The 25,201-nt window shown below is 40.9% G+C and overlaps 1 protein-coding gene across 9 annotated transcripts in view; it reads left to right on the plus strand.

The window, feature by feature from the left end:
• Positions 1–25,201, plus strand: part of BCAS3 (BCAS3 microtubule associated cell migration factor) — a 344,616-nt gene that overhangs the window by 230,252 nt on the left and 89,163 nt on the right. The window contains exon 24 of one of the 9 annotated variants that reach the window (XM_069874136.1): positions 3,121–3,274. The exons of the other annotated variants lie outside the window; for them this stretch is intronic. Within the exon in view, the coding sequence (XP_069730237.1) occupies positions 3,121–3,146 (26 nt within the window). The 3' untranslated portion in view covers positions 3,147–3,274. Of the gene's footprint in view, positions 1–3,120; positions 3,275–25,201 lie in introns of those variants that run through there. 9 annotated transcript variants of the gene reach the window in all.

A 25,201-nucleotide genomic window follows, 5' to 3' on the forward strand; every position in this document is an offset into this window, starting at 1 on the left:
CTGGGGGCTGTGCCGTGGGACCCATCATAGCCAGTTATTGCAGGGAAACACACGAATGTGCTAACTCCAGAGCTTCTCCTCAGTGCTCTCGGTCTAAGGTCTTAAATGAGAAGTAAAACGTGACTCTCTTGGCTGCTAAAACTTAAAAGTAAAGTCTAACGGTCTTTGAAACTTGCCAAGATTACATGCTATTCTTAACTCTGTTCTATCTACTCTCCTTTCAAAAAACCTGATCACAAGCTGAACTACTTAAGTACCAGTGTACTATAAAAGCTACGTCTGCTTAATACCCATTATTTCAGTTTTTAATGCAGTAATGGCAGTGGGTTTTGTGGTGTTTTATTAAGTCCAAAGCATTTGTTCAAAGGACCAAATCCTTAGGTTAAGGGGGAAAGAAAAACCTCGTTTGTGGAATTTCAGCGCCTCGGTAAATGGAGGTGCCGTTCAGTGCAGAGCTCCAACTTTCACACTTCTTTCTGACTTCGAGCTTGTGGGTTCTGCTGTGAGTTGCATCACTGAAAACCACTGTGGTTTCTGCTTCTCTAACTTAATTAATAAAAATAATTCATCAGTAGCTAATGCCTTTCAGAGTGTTTTTTCCCTGAGTCAGCTTGCTGGGGAGGAAGTTCATCATAAATCATAATTAGAAAAAAAAAACCCAGCAGAATAAAGCTTCTAATTTGGTGGATTTACCTTAACATAACGTTTCAGCCTATTTTATTTGAAGAAACTTGTAGTGCAAGTTCTGTAGTCTAGTTTATATACCTTGTTCAGTATATAAAGTGAAAGAGTTCCAAGCATTTCATGAGCAAGACTAGAACTTGCTTGGAGGTTCTGTTTTAAATTCCAGAAGCTGTTATCAAACCAGAAGTTTTGAAGAGGTACTAACCTCGTATTTGTAATTACAGAATTAGCAGTATTTCGTTGGTAGCACGCTGTAAGTGGAAGAGCTTTATAATCAGCTCTACGTTCACGTGAAGTTTTCTGCACCGCAGGCATTATGTATCTCTACAGCTTACACCACTCCTGAGTTAGATGCACACATACCTGCTTGTTAATGACCCAAGACAGTCGTCTTCTAGAGGCTCGGTGTACCTGGTGTGTCACCAGCTTCAGAGCCAGGAGCAGGAGCTGTGCTTATCCCTCTGTGCTTCTCCTTCCCTTCCAGCTCTCATCCAGCCAGAGCAAGTGATTTGTCATGCAGCAATGATGTGCTTCAAGATGATGGTGATGCTATGTGGTGTTCCTTTCTGCTGTGTTTGATCTTGATTAAAGGAAGAAAAGGGAGGGAGTGCTGGGTTAAGTTTATTATTATGCATATTGTTTGTCACCTTTGTTGGTTCAGTTGGTGCTTTGAAGTTAGTCTTGCATTAGTGTTGTGCCTTAGGCAAAATTGTTTACTGCTTTACCGTTCATGTTATTTCACTTGCTTTTATGTTCACTTCTGTTCCGTAGCTTTGCTCTGACAATTTGGATACAGCTGTATGAAAATCTGCTTTTGGGTTTGCCTTGTAATGTTTTCTTATCAGTGCCATCCTTTACCATGCATTCACTTGTGTGAATAAAGGCATGGGACTAGCCTCCAGTTTCTCATTTAGCAGAAATATTTTCAATCTTGGTTCTTAACATGTTGTTAACAAGGTCAAAACCAATTAGAAATCAGAGCCATATTCATTCAGAAGGGTGAATCTCGTGTATTTATGCAGCTTCATCTAGATGCATTATGTGATTTCAGTAAGTACGTTAACGATCTGCCTGTCCGAGCAGCTTTGGACTGTAGCAAGAGCCATACGCGAGATTGGAAGGATGACTGCCATGCTACATCTTTCTGTTTCTTTCACATTATTGAACAGAAAACAATGGTTATGTCACTACTTGAATTCTTTCTGCCCTCTTTTCTTTCTTTTCCATGTAGCTCGTGAGGACGGAGGCACCTCAGGGTTCCCCTAAGCGCTCATACCCAGCTTTACCCTTTTTTTCCAAGATCAAAAGGTGCTGAGGGTTGGCTGGCACTGCTCTCTGAGGCTCAGCAGGAAAGTTGCGTCTGCCAGTTGTTTGTTACCGTGGCTCTATGAGGATGGGTAGGGTGCAGACCATCTGCGGGGCATGGGGCTGTTCTCGGTGTGGTGACCATCACCCACTGTGCAAGGTGCCCACGTGAAGGCCACCCTGTGACAGAAGAAAGCCGAGACGCTGGTTCTTGCTTTGTAATATCCATTTGTATTTATGGCCTGTTTCGGAAGGGTATTAAATGTATAAAATATGTATGTTTAAATGATGTATTTGGATCTTAAAGCCACTCCACTGTTAATGTGCTTTTAAGAGTTTTCATGACCATGTGCTTAGGTAGCAACAAATTGGTCTTATAGAAGTGTGTAGGGAAGTTGAAATTTAGGGTGGCAGGTGGACTCGAGTTGCTTCAACTGGGATTTGCAGCAGGAGGAGGCAGGGCTGGAACGGGGCTGTGTGCTGCCCCTACCCCTCTGTAGCTGTGAGTTCCCTCACCAGTTATTTGCCTCCAACTAGAGCTAACCCGAGGCAATTGGATACAGGGTATAGATGTTAGTAGATACTTGATTAATGGAGCTGTTGGCTTTGACAGAGGAGAGGGTGTGCCTGCCCGTGGCTCAGGCCATCTCTGAGCAGGCTCTTGGGGAAGCCTCTGCTCTTGCTGCGTGTTCTTCAATGACTGAGATAAGGCAACTCATCTCGCAAATATTTGTAGTCACATGCTGCAGGTTTTTTTAGGCAAATTTTGTTTAAGCAACAGGGGAGGAAAGCTATCAAAGCTCAGTTTTGTTCCTGTAAATCTCGGAATATTAGTCATAGGTTAGTGGGGATGAAAGCAGTCATGTGTAGCAAAGCCACACTGCTGGGCTCTTGTGTTCAGGAATCCAGAGGGAAACAAGTATAGTCTCTTTCATTTACTTCCATTACTGTGTCTTCCTTTATTTCCACGTGCTGAGGTCTGGCAGTCTTCGAACTAGTTGGATCGTTACTAAAATGCAATATTTACCCTATGCTGCTTATTACGAGTCTGCTTTCTCAGTGACAGGATTGATTCAGTTGGTGCTGCTGCACATTTAATGTTACCTTTTATGTTCATGTTTGTTCCAACAGAGTGGCCACTAGCACAGACGACTTGAACTTGTATCACCTGAAAAACTGGCAACGCTGGAGCCACCAGTTTGTCATTATCCCTACTAGTGTATCTGATTTAATTTTGTGACGGTGGATTAATTCATAAAATTGCAGTGCTTTTTGCTCCTTAATGGTCAGTAAATGATTCTGAGGGGAGCAGGGGAATGGAATTCATCAGTTCTGTAGTCATTTCAATTCTTCTAGTTTTAAGTTGTTCTATAAATATGTCTTTATGGATGCAGTTTTACTAGCTTAAAAACATCTAATTGAAAACAGTTGCTTAAATCTCTTTGGATCAAGAAGGCAGTAATAAGCAAAGAGAGTATCTTATCCCTGCAATCCAGAAACGCTTAGTGACCGGTATACTCGGTGCAAGTGTAATCAGCTTCTCGTTTCATCTAAAAACCTTAGCTCGCTTGGTATGATTTACTACCTCACCAGCAGCGTGTTTTTTCTTGTCTCTGAGATATTCAACTAGTGAAACAAAATTTAAAACAAAATGGTATAACATACAAAAACGGTTTTAAAAATATTTAATTCATTTATGCTGTCTTGTCGTGTGTGTGATGTGTTCTAGGGTATCACTGGGCTTCCGAGAAAAAAGCATTTAGATTTGCTTTCTTGTGCAACAAAATGTTAATTTACATTATGTAATGTTATTCTCATGACTTAACGTTTGCATCAGGACTGATCTCTGCTATTTTGTAAGGTACCCAACAGATGAACCCATAGCTCTTAGATGAGATCAGCCTGTGCATTTAACTACTGACGCTGCTTGTGATTCCAGAACCAATGAGCTCCAAGAGATAAAAAATTGGATACGTGTACCTTTGGTTTCTGAAATAGCTAAATTTTATAGGTTTGGGTTTGATGAGGGGGTTGTTGCTGTGATTTGGGTTTGGTTCCTCGTCTACTGGTTGTTTAATGTCAGAAAATATATGTCCTTTCGATCTTAAGAGATGTAGTGACTGTAGAACCCATACACGATACTGAGATACTTTGATTGTCTGGAAAATACTGGCTTATGTTGATAATAGATTTATACAAAAAATATTGATGACCACTGTAGTTGTTGGCCTTTTTTTTAAAGGCTTATACCTGCAACTGTCTGGCTTGAAGCGTGGTACCATTTTCCAAAGTGATCTTCAGAAAGTGCTCTACGAAGCCTCAAAAGTCTAAAAATGATAGAGAGCTCATTTCCAAGCTAGGATGCAAGGAAAAGAAAACCAGTCTGGTCTGGGGGAGAGGGAATGCAAAACCACAAGCCTTTCTTCATGCAAGTGGGAAGTAAAGCAGGTTAATCTACATAATCTTCAGTGATCACTTCTTTAAACACCTGTGTTCATCCACATGGTGAGGGCTGGTCTCGTGGTCAGATATCAGATCTCATTAGGAGTTATAATTAACGGAGTTGGTAATTTCATAGAGTGCCAGTACACATTTAACTGTGCCCTAGATTGCACGCATCTTATTGCTTAAACAGGCAAACCATGACATGAACTTCTGTAGGAAAACTACATAGCTCAAAAAGTTTTGTCGTTTTCCTTTTTTATTCATTTTATTTCTAAATATCATATAATTTCGTGAAACTTTATTCATCTGAAATATTAAGGAGTTGTGGTAGCATCATGTCTCGGAGCATGGGCAGCTTGAACAGGCTGCCTTCCCACAATATGAAGGAGCACACATTTGTGCAGCTACAGCATCTTATTCTTTGTTCAGGGCTTAAAACGCAGTGAGAGTTCAACCCCTGAAATTCTTTCTCTTGACTCTTTTTGATAAGCAAGTAGCACTTCACACAAGCCCATTGTTAAAAATCACTTGCTGTTTGGTGGCTTAAGAAATGCGTAAGTGTATTCTGTCCATCTAAAAGCCATCCATTACAAAAAATAATCAGACATCCTTTTTTCTTGTACATTTGTGTCATTCTGTGAATCAGAAGCATTTTATGTACTAAGGGCAATGTGCTTTGCTTTTGGAATTCTTGAGTTTCGCTAAAACCCCAGGGCACAGTTGGTTTAGGAGACCTGAGGTGACCTGTAAATGGGAGCTGCTGTGTCCCTTTGCTGCTTAGCAAGATCATTTTAAATAGAAATTGAAATACGGTGTCCAGATACTGTATGATAACATTTTAATCCAAAGAGAAAAGCGGTATTTTTATACTAGATGACCTCTTGATTCAGATACTAATTATTTCCCTTAGCTTTCCTCTGAGAGGAAGATGGGCAGTTTCCTCATTTCTGAGTGACAAAGCTGAGACAGAAAAAAAACATTAGGTGACTTTCCTGGAACTAAAGAAAGTCCTTATGAAACTGGGATGAGAGCTGAAGAGTTCCTGCACAGGCATTGGCAGGCACACAGCTTTGAATGCTGAGCCCTCTCTGCGGGCAGGAAAGGTGTAAGAGAAAGTAATCTCCTTTTTGCAGAGTATTTTGCTTATGACCACCTATTGTCTCGTTTGTGAACCAGCCTGTCCGTTCTTACTGGATCTCAGTTTTTTCTCCTAAATCCCAATGACTGACTGTCTATAAACGTGCTGACAGTCTCAAAAATAATGATGAGAAATCTGCTCACTGTACGTATGTGGCCAACAGCAAGAAGTTAACGTTGTGTTTGAGCAGTTGGGCTGCCGTCTCGCTGAGGTTCCCTTCTTTGGGCTTCCCCATCCTTCCTGTAGGATCTCTTCAAAGCTTAAAATGAATTAAGAATCTTTATGGGCACTGTCTTGAAGTTGGATTAATGTTTTATATCTAAACTATTTCAGCCTCTCCCGTAGAGGTTGTGTGAATCTCTTTCCTCTTTGTTTCTCTGTGGAGGCAGTAGGATGGTGACCCTGCCTCTGCGTTGTTCAGAGTGGCACATCCCCAGGGCCATGTAGCGCTGAATGCAACCAGAGCTGTTGCAGTTAAAATAAACAGAAGTGTAAGGGCTTATTTTACTGCACCACGTTTGATGATGCTTTTGATTTAGGAGTTGCAGAGGGGGTGGCAAGAGTTTTATCTTTTGCACAAGTCAAGGTTCAAGCCTGGAGTTCTGGGTCAAGGTGACGATGCCTGTGAAAGAAAAAAAAAATAAAAAGACTGTAAATTCTTTAGGGTTGCTTGTCACATTCTAGTAAAATACTCAGCACCAAGTTTTGGGTTAGCAACCACCCAACGTCCATGATCTACCTTGTAGAGAGGGGTGGGAAGCAGATCCCCAAGGGTCTGAGAAGCTCTAGAAGTCATCTGCACCCACACAGAGACACAGATTAGTCCTCCATGCCAGAGCGGATCTTGCAGGACCTCCGTGTCTCCCGGCTGCTGCCTGGAGCCCTCTCCAATGAGGTGGCACATCCCTGCCTGGGGCCACACAAGCCGAGTGTTGCTCTTCATGTTGCTCTTCATACTTGAAGGTACAACCAGCTCTCCTAGGCACTGGAAACAGGGGACTATGGGATTTGCAGCAAGTGATTCCCAGATTCCTCTCCCCAGCCAGTGTTTCTGTTCAGCACTCTGCTGCCTGGCTGCTGGGGGGTTGTTAAGAGCCAAGCGGGACGGCGCTACCCGTTTTTTTGTATTTAAAAAACCCACAACTGTTCTGTTGTTATAAATCCGGATGATATAAATTTCACACTTAGGCGGGGATGTAACTTTGCAAAAAGCAGTTTGTGCTCTGCCTTCCCTGTGCTTGCTGGCTGCTACCCCTGCTGCGTGGCAGCGGAGTCCTGCGGAGAAAAGGAGAGGGCTAAAAGGAGTGGCAAAAGAGCTCTTGAAGTCTTGAAGTGAGGCTGTGTTTCCAGTGCTTCTTCTGTGCCTCTGTTTTGTTGCCTCTTTGTGCTTCTGATGGAAGAAAAATTGAAATGTTTTGCTGCTGATGGGATGTTGAGGGGAGGGCTGCCGCTAGCTTGTGTCGATCGTGAGATGCAAAGTCCATCAGCTGGGAATTTTGTGGAATTTGCTTCCATTTGACAGTGTTTCCAGATGGAAAGGAGGAACTGTCTGTTTCTATACGGTGCTATACTCGTTTACTTTAGATGGGTTTGAGTTTGAGGAGGGGGGTTTGCTGCTTTGTTTTCAGTAGCGTGAAGACAGATGTTATTTCACTGGACTATCCGGAGGCTTTTCTTATCCCACGGGTCTGTTATAGGTGTGCACCTTTTGAACAAAGACAAATTCCATTGGAAGCGTTATAAAGTTTTTCAGTTATTTTAATGATTCCTTCTTTTGCTAGCACAGTAGGTTAGAAATGTGTTAAAGCTAGTGGTAAAGTAATTTATGAAGGGCAGACGGAGTTCAAAAGGTTCAAATATACAAGTTCAGTTCCAGCATCATTTGGATCTTCACACCTCAGTGTCCCAAAAGAGAAACTGGATACTGAGTTTTTACAGGTTTTACAGTAAAAACTGAACCCTCCAGAACTTTTCGTAACTAATGGATTTTGCAGATATTGTTTGACTACCTTGGATGTCCATTAGCTGTTTCGCTTTTATGTCTTTGCTGGAAACCTAAATGGCTTTTACTTGCACTTTTTTTTACTAGTTATATGTTTGCAAGAGATGTCTTTTGTATTACAGTAGCCGGTAGGAAAGAAGTGATGTACTCAAAAATTGCAGAAGCATTTAATCATAGTATATCCTAACTAGAATTTAAACTGCGTGTTGTCAAGAAAGTTTCCATCTGTGGCACACCAGTCCTAAGCTGACTACCTGCAGCTTTAATCTTCTGACTCTTGAATTCATTCTTTTTACTGTGGCTTTGGTGATGTTCAAATTTAATCCTCAGCAGTTACATTATATTAAGTCTAGAGTTCTCCTTTCCTTGCATGTTCTACTTCATTACTAGCAGCAGATTTCAAAATATCCTAAATATGTGTTTTCTAATATGGAGAAAATTGATAAAATACCTTTCTACCAAATGGATAGTTTAAGAAAGTTTTCTCTCATTTTCGTTGAGCTGCTAGATACTTAGCAAAAATAATCCCCTGTACTACACTATTCCTTTTAGAGGTGCACGTCCTTGGCGGGTAACTCTCAAAAATATCTTGCTGATTGAGAAGAATTTTTCATCCAGTTGTGTTCTTTATATTCATTATGTCACTCATACAGATTTTATCTGTATTGGATCAGGAAGGAGAGTGAATTCTGTGCGCTAATATTAAGGGCATGACGTGCTTTTTTTCTGTACAGCAAAATGGTATAGAATAAGAATAAAAATAAATAAATCTGCAGATTTTGGTTGCCGTTCCTCCCTAGTTTCAGGTACGTATGATAGTTCTGGAAGTTCTACCCATGCAAAAACTGGCAGGCACAGCAGGAGAGGAATGATAAAACCACTTCCATTTCGGAAGAGAGGCAATAGGGATGGGTGTGTTTCTCCATGTCGAACAAGTACGTAGGAGGAAGGCAGTGTTGAAGCTGGGATGGTTCACCACACAAGGGTTTTATTTTGTGGTGGAAAATCTAATCTTTCTGAGACCATTTCTCTTGGGTTTAAGTCTGAAGTCTGCTTTGTATTGGGAGATTGGCATGAAATCCAGAGCACTTAAAAGGATAAAGGCCTTTGTCTCCAAAATGTACAGGGGGTTTTTGGAACTATAAAGGCAGTGAAACAAGAAATGGTTTTAGGTATATGATGTTAAGATCCAACCTTGTAATCCTTTCTCAAGTAACAATATGTTGTGAATCAATTTTATTGATTCATATCTTTTTCCATGTGTTTTAGAAGATACACTTAAAAAAGGAAACCTTTCACATTTATCTAATGGTTAAAGAATTAAAAAAGATGAATTATAAGGACTTACACCAATTAGCCAGAATGACATCTTCTGATTCCTCCCTGGGCAGAATTTGATTTCTGAGAGAAGCATGGGAGGCTTTTATTTTTTAAAAAACAAGTCTTGTTCTCTGACTGCTGTCCTCATTTATATGGTGACTTTCAAGGACCCCACAGCCTATTCATACATTAGGAAATTGTGTAGCTCTTCAGCTTCAGCATGGACTGCACAATATTCTGGGAACTGTTGTGATTGTTAAATAATGTGCAATCTTTGAAGCTCTTCTTCCGTGAAATATTACAGAATGATGGATAATAAATATCAGCAAAGCATGGGAACAAGCCAGGGCAGGTTTAGGAGGGGAAGAATGAAAGGAAAAAGAGATGATGAAGGGAGCTGCAAGGTGGAGGGAGGATGGCTCGATGCAAATAGATGTGTTCCATTTACAGACAGTGAGACGGAAGAAATAAAGTCAAAAGGAAGAGACGGAGCTGAAGGGCATGAAAAGACAAGAGACTTGTTCAGTAGGTAAATTAGGAATTGTATCAGATAAATAGATGAAAATAAGAGCAGATCCTGTCTGATGTAAGTTGTTCTGGCACCAGTGACTTCAAATCCGTTTACACGAGCTCAGGATCTGGACAGACTGGCTGAGTTGAGACCAGAGACTAATTTTTTAATCTGGACTTCCATGCTTTATTTACTTAGATGTGACATTTTCTAATAGCATAAATGACTACGCAACAAGAACAGACTTAGTGTAGGTACTCACAAGGACCAGAAAGTGATAAAAATGAGCTGAGCTGTCTAGTGTTCGCTGATATTTGATATCAGAGGATCACAGCTGTTAGTTTATCAGTTACAATGAACATTTATATGGCTACTTTTATCTCGAATGGACTAGATATTCTGGCTGATGAATATTGTCATGATTGAAGTGAGATTCCATAGATCTTAATCAGTTGATGTTCTGACTCAGTATATGCAATTGAATTTGCCTTGTTCTACCTTAATGTAGTAGATTTCTTGCAACAATATTGATGATTTAGGGGATTTGTATGTATTTGGATAATGTTTGAGTACCTTAATCTGTATCAAATATAAGTACCACACACTGCCCAGTGCAGGCATCCCCACTCTGCTTTCTGAGAGAACCATGAAAAGTGACACTTTAGAAATCAGTTTTATTCCTCAGCAAACAAACACGAGTATTTATTCTGCTTGTGTTAAGCTGTAGGGAAAGCAGCTTCGTGCCTGGCCCTTGGGTTTGCTGAGCTAAGGTCCCTTACCAGCATAGATAAATAATTAAGGATTTTCTGTTTATTAAATGACTCATTTTGACGGTCATTTTGGCCAAACGCTGATACACTTTATTCAGATGTAAAATCTAAAGCAGAGGATGTGCAGTGTATTGCTGTGGGATGCATTTTTTCGCCTCTGTAGCGGTGTAATGTTCTGGCCGTCCCTGCTTCGTTTCTGTTAAGGCATCTCCTGAAGTCAGGCTCAAGCCACTTTTAAACCCAGCGAGCATCACTTGGACGTGGGTGAGGTGCAGCAGTTAGGGAATTGCTCCCAGCTGGTGCAGAAATTATTTCCAAGCAAGCTGGGTGGCTCTTTAACTGCTCTTTCCAATAGAAATGAGGTAAAATATAGAGAAATTGGTGCTTTGACAAATAGGCTAATGAGCCACTCAAGTTGCTTTATGTATTGAGTGTAGTTGCTTGACAGTTATTATTATTTTCTAATTATATTAAGTTATAAATTATTAACAAGTGTTTAATTTAAACCCAAACAGATCCAACAAAAGGGATTTGTACAGTTATGAATTGCAGCGAAATATAAAATTGTTGAGCTTTTAGTGTATGCAAACTTGGAGACCCTGGTTATTTCTCCCTCTTTCAACAGCCAGTCATGAAACTTTCTTGCCCTTTTCACCTTTCAACTTTATTTGAACTTGGAGAGAAGACTTGTGAATTGTGGAGGGGAAATAAAAAAAGGAGAAAAAGGGGCGGGGGGGGTAAAGTGGGGGAGAAGGTCTGATTATATGTTACGGTAACAGTAATACTAGCAAAATAATCCTCCTCTTGTGCATGAGTGTCTGCTACTGCGAGCTGCAGGGTAATAAGCTCACATGACGTGCCCAGAGGCTAATGCTGGCCTATGCTTTTCCTTTTTTTTTGGTACATATTTAAACAAAGGCTGATTATCCAAACAAGAATTTGGACTGCATCAGCTGGACCAGTTTAAATTATAGTTAGTAAAACTTGGCGCCTTCGGAGCTTGGAATGTTACAATTACAGCTGGATCCTCATTTGTTAGGCAGCCTTACAAAATAATAAATGTGGAGATTTTTATCTTTATAGGACATAGCTTAACTCTTTGAATACAGAGAACTAAGTGCCAAATATTACAGTTACTGCTTCCACACACTAGTCCGAGCCAATAAACGCGATTAAGCAGTTGTGTCCTTGCTCTATGGGTCCCAGGGCAAAGGGAGCTGCCCTGCCAGCGCTCGAGTGGAGTGGATGCTGTGGCACTCGGGGTGGACATTCATTGTCCTCCAAGATTTCTCTGAGATAAGGAAGAACACAACAAGCAATTTGCTTTTTGATCCCTCTTATCTTCACAGAATCACAGAATAACCAGGTTGGAAGAGACCCACCGGATCATCGAGTCCAACCATTCCTATCAAACACTAAACCATGTCCCTTAGCACCTCGTCCACCCATGCCTTAAACATCTCCAGGGAAGGTGACTCAACCACCTCCCTGGGCAGCCTCTGCCAGTGCCCAATGACCCTTTCTGTGAAGAATTTTTTCCTAATGTCCAGTCTTTTTGCTGCTGTCTTTTTGACAGTGTTGCTATTTGAATAGCTCTTCTTTTTGTATTTCCTGTTGCTATGAAAAAAACTTGTGTCTGTGTAGGGTCTAGATGGCCCCTGTACTTTGGTCTGATTGTCTCAGTATCTTCAATACTGGCTTCAAATCATTAGCAAACTTTTCACTAAAAGGCCTGAGGGCTACAGGATTGTCTCTCTCTGTTGTCCTCCTCATGAGGAGGCAGATTGGTGGCCGGGAATCATAGAATCATAGAATAACCAGGTTGGAAGAGACCCATCGGATCATTGAGTCCAACCATTAATGTGCAGGCAGCAGTCAAGTTTCATTTTAACAAACTGCTGTTGACCATCCCAGACGTGTTTTCAGTTCTCTTGTCCTACAGAGAGGTATTGGCTTTGATTAGTCACTTGAAAAACCAAAATTTGGCTTTCTGGTTGTGTAATATATAGCTCTGGTTGCCAATCAGATGATGAAAGTTCTCTACCTAAAATTAAACAGAGTGTCCTTATCATTAACCTAGAACAAATCAATGCCTCTGCATTAATTCACATGGAGCAGGGCCAATTTACAGCTCTCCCTGATCTGTCCAGTGGGTTTTTCGTGCATAGGTTAATCTCAGTTTCTTTTTTAAGAAAGTGTGTATTGTTTCCATTTTCTAAATGTGTTATTGAGTAATTCTGATTGAAACTTAGGCAATCAAGACTATCCAGAGTGTTTGCAAGACCCCACCAGCCAGGCTATACCAGGAGTTCTATCTTTTGTCTTCTTTGCACAATGTAAAAGCTAGCATTCACTAAAGCATGAAGAAGTTTTGTTTCCTTTTTTCGGACATTTTTACCATATTTCAGTGTACTTTTGTCTCAGTAGCCTCATGGATAATTTATAATCATTGCAATCAGTATGTGGTGGGGGTTTTGAGAGCAAGGAGCAGATATTTTTGAATGGAAGGACATTAGTTTTCTTCCATTGAAAACTGAGAAGTTAAAGATTTTTAATCAAGATAAACTTGCAGATTCATAAGATGCAACTTAGTCTGGGAGAAATGATACCAACTGGAAGCAAGAAAGACCTAAGGAAAAAAATGGAGTTAATGTTTACTCTTTTATTACTATTTTAATTGAATGACTTTACACCATGACCTTTTAAGATGTAGCTATTTTAAAAAGGAGTATTTGTGTGCCGCAAGCCCATGGAGAGTGCTGGTGGGTGCAACTCCTATGGTCTCCTGCCTCTCATCGCCCTGAGCTCTGCGCTGGGCTGGCTCCATGCTCAGCGCTGAGCCCAGCACACGGGCTTTGTAGCCGAACACTCAAAGTTTTCCATGGTTGTGACTCAAGGGAGAACTTCTCTCTGTACGCCAGACCTCTGGCAACAGCCACTTTCCATAAAACACTTGGACTTTTTTGCTGGGGACCCCTGAGCCTACAGGAGGGAACGCTCAGTAGGAGGAACCCAAACCCAGACTCTGAGGGCAAATGTTTGGACTTTGTCTGCCTCAAAGGTTGCCTGCTATGTATGTGCGAAGCAATCAGGGGTTTCTTCTCCCTTCTCCCTGGTTCTTCCTCTGTGTTCCCCCAGTCATCTGTTTTTTACTTAGTTCTTGGCCGTGCCATTGAGTAGAAGTAGTAATGTCCTGATTAGTCTTTTGTATGACAATATTTAATTTTAAGCAACAATATTTCATTTCTGACCAGAACAAATCCTTTATTTATTATTTCTGCTGTCCTTGCTTTTTTTTTCTGTACTGAATAGACCCACCTTATGCCATAGTGAGATGATTAAAATGGTGCTTTGCTGATTTAAAGGACCCAGGTTTACGACCTAGATACAAATGTCTGTAGTACCTGGAATACCCATCAAGAAAATATCATCGGTAGTAAAACAGAAGAGAAAGGTTCACTGATCCACTAGGTATTGCAGATGAGATGATCACCTAGCTGTTGACAGAGGGAATCTGAAATTTTAGAACCTATCATCAGACAGTCAGAATATCTTCTCAGCTGCCAAGAATAAATCAACAGGAATGATCCATGGATAAATGAGGAACGTGTTTTAGCTGCAAAAGGCAGTTTCAGTCCATCAGCCTCACTGTTCAAATATTTTCTAAAACACTAATTATGAAACAGACTTTAGGTAGCTGGTATTGTATTCAGAAATTATTCCCTGTCTTTATTTTTCTCATCTGTAGTCTTATCTAATTCATCTTTTCTTTTTCCCCTCCTCCTCTGTTCAGTGTATTTATTCCTAGATCAGCAAGGAAGTGAAGGAGAGGAGCCAGGGCAGGAGTCAGTTGCCATTGCAGAAGTCTTTCGGGACAATAGTTCCCACCCTCTTTCTTTTGCTTTCTTGCCTTATGGATTTATTGTGAATTAATAATTAGTTTAACCTTAAAACAATTCAGATAAACTCACAGAGGAAGAAAAGGATGGTTCATGGTGTATGAGTCAAAGTGAAAAGAGGTCCTCAGTAAAATTTCATCAGGCAGTGTTATACGTGGGAAAGAAAAGAGTATTTCTTGTAGAGCATGAGTTATATTCACCATTAGGAAAAAGAGACACTGTCCCTTGTTCTAATCTGATGTTCTGTAGCTGCTGCAGGAGACCACGAGACGATCTCCCTGTTACAGACACTTTCAGGCTGTTTCCTGTAAAGAGTGTTTTAAATCAATCGTGGAAGTCAAAAGATAAAACCTTTCACAAAAGTGCCCGTTATTCAAGAAAAAACGAAAGAACAGATTTTGAACTTTGTCACTGAGGTTGTTGCTATAGGAGCTGCTATTGATGCTTCAGATGCATTATAAGAAGCAGAATTATTTTCAGTTTATTTAATTTTAATTAATATTATGCATTGTAAAATTATTTCCTTGAGTGTACAAAAAAAAACACTTTAAAAGTTGTGGTTTTATCTGTATTTTGATTTCTCAGGAATGGTTGATGAACACACAAAAATAGCTGTAGCCTTCAGAGGGTAACAGGGATACAAATGGTTTGGGTTTTGTTTAAATCTGATTTCTTAGTACAGTCATATTCTTGGGTGAATGGAACAGCAGCCAAGTCTGTTGGTTCTTTGTGGGTTCATTGTTTGTTTTTTCAAGCTTAATTAAAGCAGCTTTTTGCTTAAAAAGGGAACATTCATTTTAAATGTCGATATCTGTGATAACTCTGTAATATATCTTATTCTCTCACGAATTGTGTTTGAAATGGAGTGGCCGAAAATAATAAGGGAATTCTATTTATGCCACAAGTTAAGAATTCCCATCACTGGCAAATCTTAATTTACTTCTTCGTCTGATTTCTGATGGGAAAAATCTAATTGCTTTTGTACTGGAAATAAAGTTGATTGAACTCCGAGTTTTTCCAGTGACACAAAAGGTTATTTCCCAAGCAGCGTTCTCTTACAAACTGTAGTGGTTTTAAATTTATCTGCTTCTCTCAGCAGATAAATGTGCAGCGTGAATATACATAGGGAAAGATAGCCTTTTAATACTATTTTTTTTTTAGATGTATTTATAGGTGGAACATTATTTGACTTCCAGAATCATGGAGTCTTCTCTTATACACGGGATGGCAGTAACAACCCCGAGGTGAATCTTTGTGTTGTAGAGATGAGCTAAATATGATTTCTGTGGTTTTCTTTGTCTCATATAGAGCTCTGTATCTCTTTGTAGGAGAAAACACTTCAGGACTTTTGATGCTTATAGGAACCGTTCAATCAGTATTAACATGCAACTCGTGAGGAGCATGTTCTTAGAAATACTTATTCTGAAGGTCCTTAGTCTTTGAATAGAAAATGTCAGCCATGAAAAACGGAGATTTATTTGTGTTCTTTAATTTTCTAAAGAATTATAGAATTTCTGTTTGCTTTAGGAAGCTAAAAATAAATGTTCTTTGCCTTTTTATTTCTCTTAATCATAGAATGTATTCACATTTATTCCTTGTTTCAAATTAATTTAATTTCAAGTTGACCCAAGTCGTACCTGTTGGTGAGATGAGAGCTGATCATAAACCAGCAGCTTTATTATTCACCTCAGCTGGCCTTCAAACCTATTTAATATGATCAATGAAAACGAAGGTTTTGTGAGATGTCCAGCTTCTTCTGGTTCGGGCAAATTCAGAGCTATTTGGAGACTTGTGCTGCTGGAGGAAAACGTTGCTTTTTGTAGCAGTCCTAGTTAGGAGAGGTTGGAAGTGAGGGTGGTATTCTTTAAACTGTAATCAAACCTTTTAAACCTCAAAGGTTTATAACAAAAGCAGCACTCAAAAACTTAGGTTAGTTTTCCTTTTACTGGGACGCTTTCACAAAACTTGTTTTTCTGTTGCTTTGGCAAATTCTTTTCAGTTATTTCAACCAGCGTGAATGGATCCACCCTCAGAAATTATTGCCTTGAGTAGTGATGCTGGATTTTGTAGACATCAGCACTGAGAAATAGCACGGTGCTGAAAATGAGTCAAAACTACACGAATGGCTACGGTTGGGTTTGCTTTAGCCGTGGTGGAATTATTTAATTGCTGGTACTACTTAATTCAAGAAACTGGTTGGTTTTGTAATTACGCTACCATTTTTGTCTGCCAAGTTACTTTCAATGTAACAGGTTTAAACTGATCCAATTAGTAATGAAATTGGTGTAATTAACCTAGCCATTAATTAAATGTGTGCACGCACGCTGGCTTTCAGTCAGTGTTTTGGGGTAGGGTTTTGTTTGCATTGTTCTGTTACAGGAAGCAGATGTCTCTCCATATATAATCTTTATTTTAAAGCATTTTTGATGGGTCTCTCTCTGCCAGGGAATGGGGGTGGAATAGGATCTTGAGGATAAATCTGCACCCCTTGGCCTGAGGTCCTGGTGTTCTGTTGGACTTTGGAGAGATGAGCCCCCAACAAGGATGACTCTTGCCATCACGGTGCAGAAAAACTAAGAAATTGGCTTTTTATAACAATGGGAACCATTGCAGACACTTAACAGGGTTCCCCATGACGTGGCTTGTTTAGTGTTCAGGGAACAGCTTAGCAGAAAGTGTCATCCACGAATAAGATCACTGCAAAACTTGAGTTAAAGCTGCCTCAGAGAGGGCCCTGAAGAAATCCTCCGAGATGAGGGAGGCTCTCTCTGCAATCTGCAGTGATGCTGGTTAAACTCATGCGTGCAGCTTTATGGAAAAAGTTCCTTAGCGGTCGCCTTCCCTGCAACTGATTAATAAAAGGTTGTGGTGTTCCCAGTCCATTAATCTTCACCAGCACATCTGCATACTGAAAAATATTTTTTAAAATAACATAAAAAAAATTGCAAGCACTGATGATTCTGAAGATAAAAAGGACTAAAAGAGCAACGATAAACTGTAGTTCACTTGCATTACGTGAATCCTGATCCAATGTGAGCGAGGGGCTTTGCCGTTTAAAATATTTTAATTGCATAAGAGGAAAAATTTGAGAAGTGGTAGTTGTCCGAGCACTGAATGCAGTTCCCACTGCAGAATATCCTGCCCTGCATGTATGAAGTAATAATGTCTTGTAAGTCAAAAAGGTGTTAGGGAGGTGTTAGAGGCATCACAGGAGGAGTCAGAATTAATTCTGGAGGGGTTGAAAAAGCTAATTATCTTGAGAAGAAACTAGGAGTGAAGGTGTTCAAGAACCACATGCTGGGAAATCAGGCTTTAATGTGTTAAGGAGTGCATATCTAAAACTGGACAGTTAAATCTATTCTTCTCTAGCACAGTTCCTGGTAGGAATGCGGTAACAGTGATGTCCAGATGCCTGACTTCTCCTGAGTATTTTTAAGGGTTCCTTAAAAAGGGTTCATCTGTTGAAACTGCATCTTAATGAACAACAAAATCCATGGTTAATTTCATGACACTGTATTTCTATTTATTTTATCAAGTGCTTTTCTAGTAACGAGGTAATTGGAAAGTGTGCCAGGTAACTTTGTGATCCTCATCCTATTTATCCCAGAAGTACTACAAGACCTTATTGTACAAGGCAACATCTGCTTCAAGGGAAGGCTATTGGGTACGGGAAAACCCTGTAGACTCTGCTCTTCGATTCCAGTGGGGAATTGCATCACGAGGGAATTCAGGGCTTACAGCTCAGGCGGGATCTTGCCGTGAACCCACTTTGTCTGAGTAGCTTGGGTTGAGATGGTGCCAGACACCTTCACCGACAGCTGTGGTGAGGTGAGGGGCAGCCGTAACATCTCTGATGACTTTCACGAGGTTCACCACCGCGTCTCAACTTGAGTTCCTGTATCCCTCCCCAAGCGAAGCGTTTCCAGCCATGGCAGCAACAAGGCACCGAGAGCAAACTGAGCAGGGAAGGGCCAAATATCTGGGAAATTCTGTTCAGCCCTTACTTAGATCAGATTTTTACCGAAAGTAGCTGGATTCTAAGTTCATTTGACGAACTAATATTCTGGACCTGAATGTTTTTATAGCGAGGGGACGTTGTAAAGAAGTTGTTTATAATGGAGTTTATCTTAGACTGAAACCGTTTGCCAGCCTTAATATCGGGAACGGTCTGAAGAAACCTTACAGTGGTGGTAGCTTAAGGAAGGGGACCAGGGTGGGGGAGAAAACCTAATAAAAATAGCTGAGATCATTCAACAGTTATCAAGAAACAGATACTGCAGTTTTATAACAGAGAGCACTAAAAGTATACGCACTCTTAAAAGGCAATTAAAATGTATACTCCAAAACTATAAAACATTTTCTTTTCATCTGGAACATTGAGGGCAGATTACAACACATTAATAACGTTTTGTTTAGAGTTCAGTTTCTGATGGCTTCCAAATGCAGTCTGTGTAGATTAACCAGAAGGAGTCCAGTTCTCTTTTAAGAGAGCTTGTAAAGGAAAGCAATGTGGTAAGATTGTTATGAAAAGCTAGTGTATTTAGGAAATAGCACTTAGCAGGGTCTCTCTGAATGGCTGCCAGGTCAGGAAGCTGAAGTGCAAGGCTTGGCCCTCGTTCAGGCCCCCCAGTCCCGGCTCCTTGACCACACAGTACGTCAGGAGCATGTCACGGCGAGCCAGGAGCTCCACCACGCCTCCGCCGCTTGGCACACACATTTTCACATAACCCAGGGCTCCAGAGGGGAGGGAGGCACGCTGGGGCCAAGGGAACAGGCTGCTTTTCAAAATAGAAATGGATAAATAAAAAAAGCATGGGAATCGAGCGGTCGCTCGGTCCCGTTGCTGTGGTTAGGAGTTATCGGCTGTGCGGGGCAAGGGCGGGGGAGAGCTCGCTGGTGGCGGAGCGAGGGGAGGTCACCCCCTCTTCCCAGGAACTCGTCCTCCTGCCTTCCTGCAGGCTCTACCTCTTGGTGAAAGAACTGAGGAGTCAAAGGATGTTGTCCTAACAAGATCCATATTAAATAGGTGGAGGACAGTCATGTGAGGAGAAGCGTGGGTGGCTCGGTGGCACTGTGAGCTGCGACGACACAGGTCGAAAGATGCGATGTTCCCTCCAGGTCTCGTGTCACTGCGGGGCCGATGCCAGTCAGCTTGTTTCTCCAGGCTTCGTTTTCCTCTCAAACCTCCCTTGTCTATAACAAGGAAGGGTCATCGGGCACTGGCACAAGCTGCCCAGGGAGGTGGTTGAGTCACCTTCCCTGTAGGTATTTAAAAGACGGGTAAACGAGGTGCTCAGGGACATGGTTAAGTGGCAGATGGGAATGGTTGGACTCAACGATCTAAGAGGTCTTTTCCAACCTAGTGAGTCTATGATTCTAAGCTTTTGGATGGCAAGATATGGGAGTGGAGAGCAGACCCTTGGGCAAGGTGTCCACCAGGCTTCCTGCTTGCATGGAACAAGGGAAGCCATGGAGATGCCTTGGGCTGCAGAGAGGGCATGGGGCAGGCAGACACCTGAGCTCTGCTCCTGCCTCGGATTATCCACTGAAAGCATTTTTTTATCAATGTAACTATACAAGCTCTCATTCTTATCCCTAAGCATTTCTTCTATGTGATAATTTTCCTGCTTTTTTTTAACAGTAATAATGAGGGGAAACAGCTTGCTTAATTAATCCTAGTAATGTGTACCAAGTTTTTGTAAGTCGTTTAAGTTTCGGAACTTACTGTGTTGTCTCCAGTGAAGCCTCAAATTGTGTGTTACTAGACAGGCTTTGTCTTCCTTCACTGTCTGTCTCCCTGAAGTCAGCGGTCGCGGCGCTCCGAGGGACTCTAGCTAAGCCATGTGCACAGGTCAGTTTTGCTTTTGGCTAGCAGATCAAAATTCAGAGAAATGACATGTCCCAGTAAGCCCAGCAATAGTATTTATGGGCTTATCTTACCCCCGTGAATCAGTACGGCACTTTGGTACAGATTTAATTTAGTTCATAATACTATAACTGCTAAGATTTTTTTCCACTTTTGCCTAGTGACTTTTTGGTTGCTATATTGTATTAGGAAACGATCAAGATGAAGCACACTGCTGACCTAGCACACCATGTAGTACTCCAGTATCTCTATCACCCACATTTCTTCCTTTCTACCTTGCAGCCAGCTCTGTGGAAACCCACCAGGCATTAGGTAGAATATTATGGCAAAGAAGCTTTTCTTTTTCTGAAATGCTGTAGTAGTTTATTTTCTATTAAATGCAAAGGGAAACTGATTGCTCTCCAATCATTCCTTCAAGACAGAGTTAATCAGAGTTAAAGCTGATCATTTATACAGGGAGTAAACATGGTTATCGGAGTGCTCTCTCACCCTTAGAAATGGATTCTCTGATCGGAAAAATCTGCTTTGCCCAGCCACTAAGTTCACTTCCAAAAGATTTTTGCAGAGACATGAGGGGGGATAAAATGCATGGTTACATTTAACGCTTGGTGCACTAATGACTCCTGCCGTTCTTGGGAAAAGCGTTGTGTATTGGTAACATGTTGTACATTAGCAACTGGGATGTTAGATGGGAAAAATCTAATAAAGTGTCGTTACTCAGAACTGAGTAATTATACACAAAATTAAATGTGTGCGTGTGTATTTGAGACAGGAACTTTAACTTGTTATTGGTTTCAGACAGTGACTCATTAAGCCATCCTAATGCCTTGGATGTGCAGCAGAAGACTCTGAATGTTAACACTTACATTCTCATCTCCATACGTGAGGATTTGAACACATAATTCCCTGAGATGAGTCTATACTTCTTGATTTTTATTTCTAAATCTATGCTAAACTGGCAGATGTTAGGGAATAGCTTTTAGCATTTTTCATTTAGATTCTGATTAAAAGATAAGTTGGTTTGGTTTTTTTCTTAAAACCAGCAAAACTAATTATTCATAAGCGCAAAAATCGTCATCCCTGACTAACAGACATCTCAATTTAGGGTCAGCAGCAGATAATGTGAGGTCTGTAACAACTGTTGGGTCATTCAGAATGCTTCTGAGTCCAAGAATGGTGTTTCTGTTTTTCATTATCCAAAGGAATTGGGGAGAGGAGAAAGTTCAGGGAGCTGCTCTTGCCTTTGCTCCCACAGTGGCCGTGCACACATCGCAAGTGCCATGGGGGTGGCTGGTGGGACATGGGTTTGCTCAAAGCTGCAGGGGCTCCTCTGTCTCCAATTTGTTGGGCTCGAGCTATTAAGCAATCATTCCCAGGGACTGAAAAGCTGAGAAGTGAGAATGAGGAGGACAGAAGTTTTTTAAGCTGTTCCAGGGTGACTGAATAGCTTCAGCTGCTTGGGTACTTCAAGACCTATTACTGGAATAGCAGTTTTCCCGTATTTATTATTCATATCCTGTCCAGTTATTGATTATTTGCCACCACACCTTCATTACTGTCAGGAAAGTTGTTTTCATCCTGCCAGGGCAGGACGTATTCAGTTTCTCTGCTGTATTCCTGGTTTGCTTCCTGATGTTGTGCAACACCTGAAATTATGATCCTTCGGGCAGTCGGTAGCAGTGTGGAACGGGGCTTGTATCTCCATGCGTTGTCCGAAATCCATGACTTGGAGAAAAAAAAAAATGTATCTGATTTCATTAGCTGAGAGATCATAATCCAATTATATTATTTTTAATTTCTCTTTCCTAAGCTCTTTAACAGATGCTGCTTTTGGCCCTTTGACAGAAGCTTTTTAGCTTTCCTTATGAAAATCACAGATTGCAGCCTTCCGTGTGGGTATTTCTTGAGTTATACAGTTAACCTGAGAAGGCAGAAAAAAAGGCATTATTACATTGCTACAAGCTGCCAGCTCCTTGCAAATGTTTTAAAGGTGTGGGTGAGTGTGTTGCTCTTGTGTAATATCAGTTCTCTGTGATTTTGTAAACAGAACCCTGTGAACCCTGAGTATCCAAACTGCGGTGTAAAGGCAAAACTAAAATTACTCATTTAAGGTCATCTGTTTTTACTGACACACCAAAGGTCTGGGAGAAGGAGTGAGCAAGCATCATATTTCTCAAATACAAAATTTTACAGTGGGAACGTGTTATAAAACATTCTGCCAGTGTTGTTTCCCTTGGGATTTAGAGTGAGAGACGTGAAGGCTGACAACTCTCTTCCTGTTGTAGGTCAGAGCTTCAAGGAACTCTGTAATCTTCCCACCAGCTTTACTCTCTCCTGGAACTCACGGTTAAAATTAGATGCTGGCTGAACTTTAGCAGTTCAATTTGAAAGCTTTCAGAGGCAAAGTAAAACAACTGCAGAGGAGAGCTTTCTCACAGTGCCATTTTGAGAAGCCACTTTGTACAGAGTAACATGGTTTCACTAACCGATGGTTCTCTTGCATAGATGTTATCATAAATCATGATTAACAGGAGAGGCGACTGGGCATCGTGGATGTGTACTTTGTCTTGCAGCGAGGTATTTTTCTTTAGGATATTACATTACCTTTTGATTTGATTTTTTTTCATACTGTTTCACCTCTTGCCCCAACGTTTGTCAGTGACAGAAGTATACAAGCAGTTTGTTGCCCCAGCAGAATGCAAAAGATCAAACAAACATGAGGAAAAGAAAGAGTGACAAGGCCTTACGGTACGTGATGTGAATTATGAACTGCCCAACCGAGAATTAGGCTGGAGTTCCAGTAACATGGGAAGGCCTCAACATACAGTACCGGAGGGTGAGGTGTTCTGCTTAGTCTCTGCTGCAGGATGCTGTACCCTTCCCACTTATAACTCAGCCTGCCTTGATTACCGCTTTTATTCGGGACTCAAAACAGCTTGTAAATTTTTTTATCAGTCCTTCCCAGATTGCGTGGAGTGTATTGTAGCCTTTGCTTTCCTTTGTCCACATCTGTTTTCCAAACTCATTGCTTTCACGTTATTAGGTTCATTTCAAAAGTTGTGTTTATTTCCATCCCACGAGTTTATTTTTTATCTTTTGTAATAATGCAATGACTCCATCAAACAATGATTTATTTTCAAAAAACCACCATCTACCAATTCTTCCTGCATATTAATTGTTGCTGACTCTGTCAGCAGACTGATGTCACCATCAGCGCTGAGGACTCTTCGGAGGTGCAGTGCTGGGAATGCTATTTGTAATTTCAATTACTTCTAATAATAATACAAACACTTACTGTAATTTAGAAGGCAGCTCTACTGAGAAGAGCTTTTGCCACACTACTTGTTTGCACAGGACCTAGCACAACATTGATCTAATGCTGATTGAGGCTGACAGCTTTTCCTTACTACAAATACTGACCTGAGCCCATGGCCAATCTAGCAACTGTCTGAGGACACTTCTGTTCCTGAAATGTATGTGACTGTTGCTTGCGAGACTAATTATCGCTCCCGTCTCACTGTTACTGGATGTTTTTGGCAGGTCTGGGTGTTACTTTTGCCACCTGTAGGTTCTCCTTCCAGTCTCACAGAGAGGTGTTTAGAGGCTGGCTGCTTTTTGGTTTGTATTGATAAAATTTCCAAAGCGTTTGCTTGGACTGGGACCTTTGGTGCTATAGGAATAGAAAGCACAAATCCCACACAGTGATGCGAGGGGGTTAGCAGAGTTCTCATGTATTTAATCCTGCTTGGAATTTAAGATAAGGATGCAAAACCACACCATATGCTGTTTATCATTAATTTCTCCTGTTTGTCATCACAACTACAGGCGCTCTTTAGACATGAGAAAATTATTTATATGTGGTTAATCACCCTCAGAAATGCAAATCGCGTTTGCTGCAAAATCTGTGCAAGAGCTGCCCCTTGTCTTCCTGCTCAAGGTGGAAGGGATAAAATGAGGGAGGAAACATAATCTAACCTGGAGCAGTGGCTTTGCTGCCAGCCTTGAAGCAGACTTGGCTGCGCAGCTTTAGGAGAACCAGACAGGTCTCTGTAGGCCAAATTCCTTTAGAGTCAGGGAATAGTTCGTTACACCAAAGGTGATTTTCAGTTCTGTGGATCAGTGCGTAAATCACCGGAGATTTATAGCTGTTTGTCTGTAGAATGTACATCCCAAAGGCATTCCGAAGGTATTGGCAATAAACGTCCGACTTTATTCTCCATCGTCATGTCCTGCATAGAAGTTGGTTAAACTAGCAGAAAGTGGTATAAAATTGTATTTTATCAAAACTTACACAGTATTCTCCTTATTGTCCTCAGGTGCATGTTTTTATATTCAAGATGAAGGCACTAAGTATTTTGGCTTATAAACATTTGCTATCCATTAGTATACAGTAACCTATATCTGAAGTGCAGGAGAAGCCTTTGGCAAGTGTAAGCAATTGCTGGTTATTAATGCCAAAGCTGTAAAAATGAAAATAGGAAATCACTGTATAGGCTCTGAGTGCTAGTGTTGTTTACATTCCTAATTTGATTCACATATTAACCACAATTAACGTGCTAGTTAGATTTCAAGCATATGTTTCTTCCATCACAGAATGGTTTTTTTCCCTATGCTTTACTCCACATTATTCTTAGCTGGAAAACCTTTTAACAAATCCAAACAGTGGGAAAGAATTGCAGTTTGCATTATCTAAGGGAATATATTTATCAGAATTGGATGGGCGTGTTCTTCTGTGCGGTGACCTTGCTGGGTACTGGTGTGTTAGCGCTTCATGGACTTCTATAAATCTTCAGGACACATTCAGCTCTAGTTGAAGGGGAATTTCCTTCTATATGAAGCATTTGCCTTTTTTTTCCCCTCTGGCCCTCCCAGATGGAGATGGTGTTCTTGGTTGCGACTGGAATAATAATGATAGTTTCCTGTGAATCACATCCACTGCTTCAATCCTGGTCTTTCCCTATTGTAAATAATCCCTCATTTCTCACCCCACCAGCTCTGGTCTGAACTCCCTCATCCCCCCCGTTTTCTTGTGTAGCCCTGTGGGCTATGGAGGGATTAATTGTACCAATAAACGCTGCTTTATTTTGTAGTTTTATAGCATGATTAGCTATCAAATACTCTGCACTAAAATAACATTTGCTAGTCTGTTTCAAGACAAAGTTTTGTTAGGCAGAGTGGGCCTTTAATCCCCAGAGGAGTTCAGCTAACTAAATATAATATTAGTTAACATATTTTACTGATGTTAGGAAAATACTTCTGTG

This window comes from Phaenicophaeus curvirostris, chromosome 21 (assembly GCF_032191515.1).
Source record: "Phaenicophaeus curvirostris isolate KB17595 chromosome 21, BPBGC_Pcur_1.0, whole genome shotgun sequence".
Classification (NCBI taxonomy): Eukaryota; Metazoa; Chordata; class Aves; order Cuculiformes; family Cuculidae; genus Phaenicophaeus; species Phaenicophaeus curvirostris.